General features: G+C 26.8%; 2 protein-coding genes across 2 annotated transcripts; both read left to right on the top strand.

The window, feature by feature from the left end:
• The first annotated feature begins 4,999 nt into the window (after nt 1–4,999).
• LOC113863718 (UDP-glycosyltransferase 83A1-like) lies at nt 5,000–7,054 on the top strand. Its single transcript, XM_027497395.1, has 2 exons — nt 5,000–5,523; nt 6,166–7,054. The coding sequence occupies exons 1-2, from the start codon at nt 5,052–5,054 to the stop codon at nt 7,011–7,013; spliced, it is 1,320 nt and encodes a 439-aa protein (XP_027353196.1). The 5' UTR covers nt 5,000–5,051; the 3' UTR covers nt 7,014–7,054.
• Nucleotides 7,055–8,905: 1,851 nt separating this feature from the next.
• Nucleotides 8,906–12,349, top strand: LOC113862546 (UDP-glycosyltransferase 83A1-like). The gene is made up of 2 exons (XM_027495627.1): nt 8,906–9,407; nt 11,475–12,349. The coding sequence occupies exons 1-2, from the start codon at nt 8,906–8,908 to the stop codon at nt 12,347–12,349; spliced, it is 1,377 nt and encodes a 458-aa protein (XP_027351428.1).
• Nucleotides 12,350–13,422: the final 1,073 nt, after the last annotated feature.

The raw sequence follows: 13,422 nt of genomic DNA, 5'->3' as shown, positions 1-13,422 counted from the left end.
AATGCCAACCATATTCTTCTATGCATTTTTGCAATAGTAATGAAAGTAATTTAACATCAAATAGTATTAGATAATTTATCAATTTATATTTTAATTTATTGTATCAATAATATTTTTCTATATTATATTAATGTTATAGTGTTGTTAATTTTACATGTATTTATTAATTTAAAATAACAAATTAAATAAATAAATAAAATTAAATATTTTGTAATTATTTTATATATATATATATATATATATATATATATATATATATACTACATTGAATTTAAATTTATTTATTTTTAAAATATAATAATTTTCTTTCAGCTGATTTAACAAATTTTGTGAATGTTATCTTTTGTGATTAATTTTATATGTTTACTATGACTTTATTTATTAAATGTAAGATGTCTTTAAATAAATAAAATATGATTCTAAAAAAAATTAAAATATTTAATAATTTAATAATTTTAAAAATAAAAAAAATAAAAAAAATATATTTAATATGAAATATTTATAATTAGTGCTTAAATAATATTTTAAAAATTATTTATAAAATTATTACAATTATTTAATAATTATTAATAACACAGATGAAAAGTAGAAAAATATGTAAACTAATTTAATAATAAAATAGTTATATTTTCATTAAAATTAAGATATTTGTTTTTTGTAATAGACTTTGTTAACAGGCTCCAAGCTCGAGTTAAGCTACCTAAACAGGCCAAATCAGGCTGAAAAAAAAGTTTTTAACAGGTAACAGATTAAACTCAGGCCTAATAATTTTGTTATAAGCTAGACCTATTTATGGTAAAGCCCGGCCTGACCTAGCCTATTTCCATCCCTACTCATTAGTTAATAGCCCCTCATGAGTAGTTTTTCACAAAAAAAAAAGTACAGGTTTTGGAAAGATATCTTGGTTCATAATAAATATATACTATCTAGTTTTACTATTTATTCTATTATTGAAGATGAGTTGAATAATCAAGTTACTCTTTTTAATTTATATTGGACCAAAATTAGAGCTCTGCTCACTTTCCTACCCTTGCTAGTGAATAGGATCATGTTTACTGGAAATTAACTAATAATAGAAAATTTTCAATTAAATTTGCCTACTGATAATAAAAGTTTTTTCTTTCATATGTATATATATAGGTTTTTCTATATTTATAGATTAATCCTTAATACTTTAATAAAATACATATAAGTCCTTGAAAAAGAAAAAAAAAACAACAAACCTAGTTATATTGCACTTAAAACATGCAAGTAATGTTCAAGGGACTATGGGTGAAAATAACAGCTCACACCAATAGAATAAAATAATACACCTGTATATTGTTTATTTTAATATAAATTTCAAGATGTTTTCTTTATTTTTCATTAAAAAGTTGGTGTTGGCTGTAGTAAAAGAGAAGGAATATGCTTATTAATTATCTGGGTAAGTACAGTGTGGTCTTTGTGGTTGCATAAAAATAGAATTATATTTTCCAATGGTGTTTTGGATGAGAGGGAAGTCTTAGATTCTATTATTCTGAGATCCTGGAAATGGTTTTCATTTGTTAGTAAGGGAGAAGCTATTATGTTAGCTGATTAGTATTTGAACCCACGAAATTGCATCTGTCTTAATTTTGCATAAATATATTTTTACTTTTTATTTCTCTGAGTAAGTAATTTTTTGTGTATATGAGTTTTGAGTTCCCCTTGAACTCTTTTTAATAAGATTTGTTTTGCCTATAAAAAAAAAATAAAAAATTATATTTTTGAATAAAATTTATTTTATTTATTAACTTGGTGTTATACTAAATGGTTTAAGACATGACAAATATTTTAGATTGTTTTAAAAGTTAATCATAGCTAACACATATAAGTTACACGTAGAATGACAATTTTTCTTTGAACTGATATATCTATGTGAGAATAGAGGTGAGACTAGATAGTCTTTCACGGTAAATTTGGAGATAAGGAATAAAATTTTTTTTTTCAAAAAATTTTTAAAACATATTTTAGTATTTTCATTGATTTATTTTACTTTGACTTTTTAAAATTTGACATTTAATAAAAGATTTATATTTAATAAAACTAATTTTGATTAGCAAATAATAACAATAATAAAAAAACTGCACCTAAATTTTGTTAAGAAAAAAATCAAGGAAAGAAATGGAGGTGAAAAGTGATAGAAAAATAAAATTTTGTTCAACACCTCCATTTTATCATCCTCCTCAGGCTTTGAATAACTAATTTAGTTTTACTACATTATTGACCATAAGTTTATTAAATTTCACAATGAAAATTTAATTCTTTCTCTCACTTCGTTGTATAATTTTTTTTTTATGGATTTATGTTTTTTTTTCAGGAACTTTAGATGATACAACTCATTCAATCCTTGATTAATAATTAAAAGTTGTTATATTTTAATTATTTTATTTCTATTTGTTAAAAATAATTATGTAAAGGACAAATAATTTTATTTTCAGAAATGGTGTATCCATGTTTGTCAATTTAAGTTACTTTTTTCATTTTTTCTGCATATTTGCTTAAGCCCCTAATACTCGCTTAAGCTCACAATGTTCGCTTAAGCTAAATCATATTCGCTTAAGCTGATATTTGTTCGCTTAAGTCATTTTGTAATAGCTTAAGCTAGTTTATTAGTCCAAAAGAGCATTCTCTCTATATTATTTTTATGCAATTTTTGGTTCATCCTCTTAAGCCAAACCATGCACGCTTAAGTAAGAGTGTAATCTTGAAAAGTGTGCTATCTGTTTTTTTAGACTTAAGTCATTACGGTATCGCTTAAGCTCATCATTTACTCGCTTAAGCCTTACAAATGTGTGCTTAAGCTCACAACTCATCAGCTTAAGTCAAATCAAATATGCTTAAGCCAATTTGTAATCCTGGGAGGTAAGCTCTCTGTTATTTTTCACTTAAGTGCGTACATTTTAGATTAAGGGCATCATGCACTCGCTGTAGTTCACTGTCTCACTCCATGCATGTATTACTTGCTTAAGCCTTCATGCGCTTAAGCTAGTGCATATGAGCTTAAGCAAAAATTAATTGCTTAAACCTTATCAAATTGGCTTAAACGAACAAAGAACTGCACACGCAGTTTCCATGTTAACTGCACTGGCTCTGTATCTATTGAGAATAGAAATGAGACTAGATAGTCTTTCACGGTAAATTTGAAAATGAGAAAGAAGATTTTATTTTTTCAAAAAATTTTTAAAACATATTTTAGTATTTTCATTGATTTATTTTACTTTTGACTTTTTAAAAATTGACGTTTAATAAAAGGTTTGTATTTAATAAAACTAATTTTAATTAGCAAATAAAAATGATAATTAAAAATTGCACCTAAATTTTGTTAAGAAAAAAACCAAGACAAGAAATGGAGGTGAAAATAGAAAGAAAAATAAAATATAGAGACAGAAAAGTGAAAGAATAATCTTATGTTTTGCACAGATGCTATCCCTAATTTTTGTGTTTTCGTCAACCGTAAATCATAAGGTCTCTTACTTTTCAAAGTTTACTTCAAATTGCACTAAACTTAAGAGTCCACCTCGTCAGCTATTACGCTTGACTAATATTGTCCCCGATTCTGTATCATGCACGTATCTTATGCTCAATGCTGTACCATATTTAAATTTAAGTAAAACTTTAAAAATATAAAATTATAAAACTATATATAATTAATTCATATAAAAGCTTAAAATATATAATAAAAATTCAAAATTTAGCATTATAAATATTATATTTAAAAATCTTAATTAATTTAATATTTTATGATTTCCTTCAAATTTAAAATACTATTATTTATACAATATTTTATAAAAGTTATTATTATTTAATAGAATAAATCTTTGTTATTGAGGATAAAATATTTTTCATTATACTTTTTTCCTCTCTTAAAATAGGTAACTTCATCTTTATTTAATGACGAAGTTACTCATACACACCAATATATATTTAAGCAACGTTTAATATTATGAAATATTCAGAATTATTTAAAAATTAACTACAAGGATAATAAAATATTAAAAATATTAGGTGTTATTTTTTTGGAATAATATATCAGGAGATTAAATTACTTTAAAAATATTATATTTTAATTTAATGTATAAAAGTATAGTATTTAAAAACAATGAATATAAAATTATAAGTTAGTGAAATTAGGAAGAGAAAAATAATATAAAAATAAATATTTAAAATGTTTTGAATGCATAAGTTGAGACTTACAGAAAACAATGCTTAGCATAAAAATTTTAAAAATAAGAGAAAGGTTTCAGTGTTATAATATATAAATTTAATTTGAATATTGTTTGTGTATGGATTTTATATTATTATTTAATTATAATTAAAAGATATATTTACTGTATATTTTTTATTATTTGACAATGAAAAACTTTAGATTGAGAATGCATAAATATAAACTCTTCATATATTTATTATTATGAAAGGTATATTTAATTTTGTATATTATCAGTATAACACATTTTATGTTTTTGCATAGTATTTAATGGGTGGTTGGATATAGGAGTATTTTTTTTCATTGGTGTACATCAAAATTAAACTTTTAAATAAATAAGAGATATTATCAAAATAAAAATAAGGTTAAATTACATCTTTTATATATATATATATATATATATATATATATGAAAAATGTTAAATCTTGTCATCTTTATTTAACTTATAACATTCTATCACTTTATTTAACTCAGACTTTAAGAGGTTTAGTGATAAACTGTTATAAGAATTGAGAACTTGTGAAACTTTTAATAATTTTTATTTTTTAATTCCTTAAAATACTAATTAAAAAACCCTGAAGCTTTTCAACGTTCAAAACTGGCGACTGCATGCATGCCAGAAAATATGAAAGTTACCTTCGGCGAATAATATGTAGACCCTTCAAAACAATTGATCATAACAGAGGCTTCAAATCCACCAACTTTGACTTGTCCAAAGACATGTAAGAGCATACACACACAACTATAAGGTGCAATACAAATAAATAAAAATCACACACTTGAATCTTAGAATAATTTTTTTTGTTAGCATCAACAATTAACGCAATGGGTATCCCTCACTTTCTTTGTATACCATTCCCAGTTCAAGGACATGTGAACCCCCTCATGCAATTCTCTCATGTTTTGGCCAAACGTGGTTGCAAAGTCACATTTGTACACACAGAGTTCAGCCACAAACGAAGCAATGGTGCAGGGCAAGAGAACAATGAGATAAAGGTGGCGACACTCCCTGATGGGTTGGACCCTGAAGATGATAGAAGTGATATACCCAAAGTTCTTCTTTCAATCAAAAGCACCTTGCCTTCTATGCTTCCAAAGCTTATTGAAGATATTGATGCTTTGGATGTTCAGAATAAAATCACTTGCATAGTTGTTACTATAAATATGGGTTGGGCTTTGGAAGTTGGCCACAATTTGGGTATCAAAGGGGCCCTGCTATTTCCAGCCTCTGCTACTTCGTTGGTCTGTGCTGCCTCTATCCCCAGGCTCATTGATGATCAAATTATCGATTCTGAAGGTAATTTTTTTTTTCTTTTTCAGGTAGTGTTTGAAATAATTTATGATAATTTATTTAATTTATATTATTATTTTTGTTTATTTTAATAAGCTTTTCAATAACTTTTATCATTTATTTCAATGATAAAATTTGGTTATATAAATGTTTGAGGGTCTTGCTAATCAGTGTCTTCAGTATATAAGTTAATTAAGAAATCAGAAAGATAATATTTTTATTGAAGATTGTGTTAAATTGCATTAGAAATTACAGAAAATAATATAGTTATTATGTTTTTAACAAAAAAACATTGTTTTTAATTATTTAAAGTGCTCTTAGAGCATTGATTAACATTTGTCAGTGATTAATTTAACTATATAGTTTATCTGAATGCACCCTAAATCTTAATTACTTGAAACATTTGCTATAATTATCAGAAAGACATTTTGCTGCTAAGTGCCGTAGCACTTCAAACTCTAAGTTTAATTCTCTCAAACCTCCGTTAGATCTAAAATATCATTGTAAAGCTTGATAGAGGTTTGGGACATGACTTAACCATAAACTGAATAGACACAAATTAAAACATTGAAATATTAGTTTCATATTTTCTGTTAATTAATAGTGCAAGCAGAGACATTTATTCATGATTTTCTGGTGGTATTGTAGGGCGTCCTACCAAAAAACAAGAGATCCAACTCTCTCCAAATATGCCTATGATAGACACAGAAAATTTTCCATGGCGTGGCTTTAGTAAGTTCTTCTTTGATCATCTTGTGCAAGAGATGCAAACTCTGGAGTTAGGAGAATGGTGGCTTTCCAACACTACATATGATCTTGAGCCAGCAGCATTTTCCCTATCACCAAAGTTCCTACCAATTGGTCCTTTGATGGAAAGTGACAATAACAAAAGTTCATTTTGGCAAGAAGACGCAACTTGCTTGGAATGGTTAGATCAACAACCACCTCAATCAGTCATATATGTGTCCTTTGGTAGTTTGGCAATTGTAGAACCCAACCAATTCAAAGAATTAGCTCTTGCACTTGATCACCTTAACAAGCCTTTTCTTTGGGTTGCACGTCGTAGCAATCACAATAAGGTAAACAATGAATACCCACAAGATTTCCATGGAAGTAAAGGTAAGATTGTTGGGTGGGCACCACAAAAAAAGATATTGAATCATCCAGCCATTGCTTGCTTCATTAGTCATTGTGGTTGGAATTCTACCCTAGAAGGTATATGTAGTGGTGTACCTTTCTTGTGTTGGCCATTTGCCACTGACCAATATGTTGATAAGTCTTACATTTGTGATGTGTGGAAGATTGGATTGGGATTAGAGAAGGATAAGAATGGATTAGTATCAAGGGAAGAGATGAGGAAGAAGGTGGAGCAACTGCTAGGCGATGAAGATATAAAAGCAAGGTCTTCGAATTTGAAGGAAATGACCATGAACAACATTGTAGAAGGTGGTCAATCATCAAAGAATCTCAACATGTTTATCAGCTGGGCGAAGTAATAATGCTTTAAATAAAATTCTCTTCAGGAGTCGTTTTTTTTACTTTCATTAATTGTCATTATTATTATTGAGAAACTATAAATATAAGTTTTTAAAGTTCATTTAAAAGTTATGTAATAAATATTTTTATAATAAATTTTATTATTTTCAAGTACTTAAATAAGTTTTAATGATGTTATTAAAATTAATCTTATTATTATAGTGTAATAAATATTCCCTTCCTTCCTCTCTCTATTTCTCTCTCAATAAAATGAGACATCTTTTAACCTATTTAGACTTATTTTCACTTAAAAGTAAATTTATCATTTTGAACTGTTTTTCAGATAAAAACAGAGGTCAATGCCCAACACACACATTACTCAATACAATTTTTTAATTTAACCAATAAAATATAAATAAAAAAAGGAGAAAAAGAGAGGGGTTAAATTAAAGTTTTCTTACTTTTCTAATTTTATTCATTAAAATGTATCATTATTTGAATAAACAACAATTGATCTAATAAAATTAGAAAATAGTTATTTATCTTACTCTTGTTCTGTTACTATCCAGCAATAGCTTTGAATCTTTTCTTATTTTGTTCTATTTACCAAACAGTCCAAAATGCTATTGGGCTTTCCACGTTAAATTTTTTCACCAGTCTCAGTCACCTAAGCCTTTCTCATCACAAGAATCACTTTCATAATCCGAAAGCCGTTACATAAACGCATTTACAATAAATATTTTATTATATTAAATAAAATTAATTTAAAGAAATATAATTTTTAAAATTTAAAAATAATTCATAAAAATTTAAATTATAAAATTACTCAATATATAAAAAATAATATCTAAACACATTTTGGTTCAAGATATTTTATTTAAAAATTATGATTGACAGATTATATACTGAGATATAAAACTATATAGATAAAGATGGCGATCATGTATGAGGTGTGTTTGTCAAAATTGATTCGAATTCATTGAACATTGCCTCACCGCATTCTTTATGTTTCCTCAACACATGGGACACACCATAATTTAAGAATGAAAATATGTTTGCTATGGTTAAGAGATTTTTATAATTGTTTTAATGAATATAGTTTAAACTTTTCTTAATTGGTAAAAAGTTCCATAAAAATATTTTGATAGAAAATATAATTAAAAAATAAAATTATTATAGTTTTAAAATTTGTACCAAACATGAAAATATAATCTATTAATATAAGATTCTTACAAAATTTAGAAAAATCTTCCTACCAAATATCTTCTTAGAATTTTAACCCCAACCTTTCTAGGTTTTACTGAAAAAGAAACACAAGAAACTAACAGTAAAAGAAAATTTTTAAAATTTATAAAAATTATTTATTAAATAACATATCTATTCTTTCTTTTTGTTAATATCATTTATTTTCATTTTAAAAAAATTATATAAAAAATAGTAAAAGTAACAATAAGTTACCTCACTACTTTTTATATAATATTTAAAAGTAAAAGTAAAAGAAAAACAAGTTGATATTTTAGTAATTAATTTTAATTTTTGTCACATTCTTTTATCATAAATTTATCTTTTTTTTATTTCATCTTTTATTTGTTCATTTTTTATACTTATATCACCCTCCTTTTATTTCATAAGTGTAGAAATATATTTATGTATTAATAATAAAAAAAATTAAAACGAAAAACTTTGCTGCGTACGGTGGTCATTTTTAAAATTTTATCTCTCCTAAGGATATACATAGTTTAGAGAATATATATAATTTTATTTTTCAAATCATTTAATAAAGAGCTCAGCTTCTCAATCCTTCTCTATCTGCAGACTCCAGCATCGTTATAAATGCTTCTTCTCCATCTCAATAAGAACCACTACCTCTCATTTGTCTTCTCTACTCACTCACAAACTAGTTAAGATTAAGATGGGTATGAAACATGTACTAGTTTTGCCATTTCCAGCTCAAGGGCATGTCAATCCTCTCATGCACTTCTCTCAAAAACTAACCCAACAAGGCTTCAAAGTCACCTTTATCAACACAGATTTCAACCACAAGAGAAAGGTGAGTGCGACAAATGAGCATGTTAATCATGATGGATTTGGATTTAGACTAATCTCTGTTCCAGATGGTTTAGGCCCTCATGATGACAGAAATGACTTGGCTAGTTTATGCATGGCAATCTTAAGCACCATGCCTTGTTTGCTTGAGAAGGTTATAAGGGATATTAATGCTTTTGATAATGGTAGTGAGAAAATCACTGGCATAGTTGCTGATGCGAATATGGCATGGTCCTTGGAAATTGCTAATAAGCTAGGAATCAAAAGTGCTCTCTTCTGCCCTTGTTCAGCAGCTATATTTGTCTTGCAAGACAACATTCCAAGACTCATTGAAGATGGAATTATAGACAGTGATGGTAAGACATTTGGTAATCAGAAGTTAGCCATTGACATTTTCATCAGTTATGAATTTAAGGTCATTTGTCTCAATTTTTGAAAAAAAAACAATTTTCTAATCTGTTGCAAGAAAAAAAAGTTATATATAATAACTTTTTTTTAATTATAGAATTCAATGTATTAATACCATTAAATGTTAAAATTATTAATAAAAATTTACTTATATAACTTCTAAAAAAAAGTTATTTGAAGTGATTTTTTTTAAAAAAGCTAAAATTAAATTATTTTAAATTTTTTTTTTATATAAAAACAAATTCTAAGTCTTAATAGCTAGAATCGTGCCATCGGACTATTTGGTGAAATGCACTTTTCTACTTATTGTGCTGTTATTTCCTTTTTCGTAATTATATAATAGGGGAATTATTGTGTTACTTTCTCATTTACATTTGATGGAGATAACGGAGGATATATAAACGCTCATCAGTGACTGCTCAACTACTCTCGTTTTTAGTTTCATTCTAGTTGGGTTTTAAGTTTGCCTCAGAAACAGAAAATAAGCAAACATTTTTCATTATATTAACTTAATTCAAAACTTAGAATTTAACTTGTTTAGTTAAAAATATGAAGCTTGAATTTAAGTCACTTAACTTATGTATGTCTTGATTATTTTCTCCTTTAATTATCAAAGTTTTCGTTGAATTAGTTGTTAGGTTTGTTAATTTGTTATTTAGCATGCATTTTATTACTGAAGAGTTAAAAAAATGAAATTTTAATGACCCAGATGTTGTGTTTTTCATTCAAAGGTTGATCGTTATCATTTCAGTACATGCTTAGTAGACGGAATAAAAATGATAAAATATTTGAATCAAATAAAAAATAAAAAATGATAAAAGTAAGATATATATGATCTTATTTTATATGTATCAAAATAATAAATTAAATATATTATGTTATTTTATCTCAACTATTTTTAATTCAAACTCTATTAGAAGATAAAGTTTATATTAGAAAGTAAGATATAACTAATCATTTCTAATTAATTAAATAAACACTAAAAAATTGATAAGATGAAAAAATATTTAATTATATTCTGTTATTATATTTATTAAAAAGAGCCTTAAAGTTTAATTAGTTTTTAAAAAATAAAATTAGATAAATAAAAATAAGATAGTAAAATTATTAAGTGTTTGTTTGTTTTAAAGTTTAATAGAATTAAATTTAAATCACTGAATATTTTTAAGATATATAAAAATTAATTTGTATGACATACTTTTATTAGAAAAAATGTTTTGTATTGAAAAGTGAAAAAAATGATATTCTAACTATAAAACAAACAATTCTTAAATCTTTAAGTAATGCACATTTAGTTATTTATAAATCATTAATGTTAATATCTTTTAAAAAATTATTTAGTTAAATTAACAAGTTTAGATATATTGTTATAAGTATTCTTAGTGTTGTTCAACTAATAACAATTAATCTTATAAAAATTGACATCTCATTTTAAAAACTATAATCAATAGCAATTATTGAGATAAAAAAATGATTTTAATCGGAAATTAATCCTAATACACATGCTATAATATTTAAATTTTGTTCATAAACAATTCACTTCACTTACGTCCTTAGTTTGATCTTGATTGTCTAACATTAGAAGTCAAGTTGTTGTTGGTCGTTTCTTCATCGGTGAATGTTGTCAAGTTTTTTCATAATTACCTTTACGGAACCACATGTAAACGCTAGATGATCCTCCAATGCCCTTTCATTTTCTTATTGCAAATGTATCCATTCAAGAAAAGAAACTTTAAATTTTCTGAATGCAAACCTATCCCTTAAAGGTAATGCAACTGTAGCATTTATGATAATAACATTACCAGAATTGCTCAAGTTCTTCCACAAATAAATAACTTCATCTTGGATATACTAAAAAAACTAAAACATTATATTAAAAGTTGTATTATTTTTTTTATAAATAAAATTCTATTAATTTGTTTAAGATAAAGTTATTTATCTTACAAGATAAACTGCTCAAACCTTATGCATGTAACGGGTATGTGTGTATAAATACTTCATCTAGTTCCCTCTGGTTACCACTGCAGGATTCCCAATTGTAAAAGGAAAATTTCAGCTATCCCCAAGAATGCCAGTTATGGATACAGCTGACATACCATGGTGCTGCATAGGAGACTCAACCGAGCAGAAGATTATATATAATTACATTGCAAATATGATGCAATATTCACAATTAACAGATTGGTGGCTTTGCAACTCCAATAGTGAACTTGAACTTGGAGCATTATCTTTATCACCAAAGATCCTACCAATCGGTCCACTGAAGGAGATTGATGATGAGTTTAGATCACTAGGACAATTCTGGGAAGAAGACCTATCATGCTTGACTTGGCTTGATCAACAATCACCTTGTTCTGTGATATACATTGCCTTTGGTAGCTTCACCGTTTTTGACCCTGATCAATTCAAAGAACTAGCTCTTGGACTTGAACTCACAAACAAGTCTTTTCTTTGGGTTGTGCGTGAGGATGCAAGTGGAGGCACCAAAAACGCATACCCAGATGAATTTCAAGGCACTTGTGGTAAAATTGTGAAATGGGCACCTCAACAGAAGGTGTTAAGCCATCCTGCCACAGCTTGTTTCATTAGTCATTGTGGTTGGAATTCTACCATGGAAGGTGTGTCCAATGGGGTACCTTTCTTGTGTTGGCCTTATTTTGCTGACCAACTATTTGACAAGGCTTATATTTGTGATATGTGGAATGTTGGGTTGGGATTTGATTTGGATGAGAAAGGGTTGATATCACGTTGGGAGATAAAGAAGAAAGTGGATCAACTTCTTGGAGATGAGAACTTAAGGGGAAGGTGTCAAAAGCTTAAGGAGATGATCATAAATAACAATGCAGTTGGAGGGCAATCCTATGAGAATTTCAGAAAGTTTGAGGAGTGGCTCAAAGGATGAGGATGTTCTGTTTGACGCTCTGATGTTGTGAACAAAGCTTTTCCCATCATCTTGAAATTTGACGTGATGGAAACAGAAAAAGCAAATGGAAGTTTATAATTTTATATTTGATATTGGTTATTATTAAGATGTGTTACGTTAGTTTGGAACAGAGAAATTACTCTTAGAGTTAGAGTGATCTTTTTGTTATGAGTTACCTTTTTAAGAGTGAATTAGACTTAAGTATTGAGCAAATATATTTTGTGAGAATTAAATTATTAACTTCTATGTAATGGAATTACAATAAATATTTATTGGACAATAATTACCACTAAGTTTTTACCTTCACAATCAGAATCGAACTCTTGATTAGCAACAATTTTTATGTAGTTTAAACTATGCCTTTTTTTTTTTAAAATTAAATTACGTCAGGTTGAGCCAGTAAGAGTGCATCTTGTCAATGAACAAACAATTTATCACGTATTTTTTTTTTTTCGTGTCTTTTATCGACCTGTTCATCGATAGTGAAGCAAAGATTAATGCTTGGGCAGTGTGATGATAGGGTCAAATAAACAAATGTCTTGCAAACTAAGTAGCCCTGTGGCGCTCTAATCGGTGAAGCAGTGTGATTTCATAAGTTTGCAGAAGTTTCACACATAGATTTGCGTGACTGGATAAGGACTTTCTTTAACATGTTTTTGTGCATTTAAATATTTTACATTCAATATATATAATTGTACTTTGCAACAAACGATGTAATGCAACGTAAATATATTTACATTAATATTCATTTTACATTTGGTCAATGAAACCAAATAAAAACTTTTTTAAAGTTCTTAGTTTCATATTCGTGTTCTCAGTCTATTATGATGGTGAAATTTTTGCTTGACACCTGTTAAATTAGGTGTTAAATGAATTGAGGGATAAAACAAGGAAAAAAAAAAAGACGTGATAGATAATATAATAAAAAATAAATATAAAAAATAGTATAAAAGTATTATAGTAATATTATAATGTATAAACAATTTTGATAGCTCACACTTATATATTGAATGATAACATACTACAAAATCTTTGCCCAAGGAACAATACCT

This window comes from Abrus precatorius, unplaced genomic scaffold (assembly GCF_003935025.1).
Source record: "Abrus precatorius isolate BTA unplaced genomic scaffold, Abrus_2018 Scaffold3, whole genome shotgun sequence".
NCBI lineage: Eukaryota > Viridiplantae > Streptophyta > Magnoliopsida > Fabales > Fabaceae > Abrus > Abrus precatorius.
The sequence above is the reverse complement of the archived record's forward strand: the minus strand, read 5'-3'. Positions and strand labels throughout refer to the sequence as shown.

Excerpts from the sequence above, each read along its gene's own strand:
- LOC113863718 (XM_027497395.1), top strand. The coding sequence starts at position 5,052 with ATGGGTATCCCTCACTTTCTTTGTATACCATTCCCAGTTCAAGGACAT. Across the intron at positions 5,524-6,165 it reads TCAAATTATCGATTCTGAAG|GGCGTCCTACCAAAAAACAA; the intron begins GTAATTTTTTTT and ends GTGGTATTGTAG.
- LOC113862546 (XM_027495627.1), top strand. The coding sequence starts at position 8,906 with ATGGGTATGAAACATGTACTAGTTTTGCCATTTCCAGCTCAAGGGCAT. Across the intron at positions 9,408-11,474 it reads CAGTGATGGTAAGACATTTG|GATTCCCAATTGTAAAAGGA; the intron begins GTAATCAGAAGT and ends TTACCACTGCAG.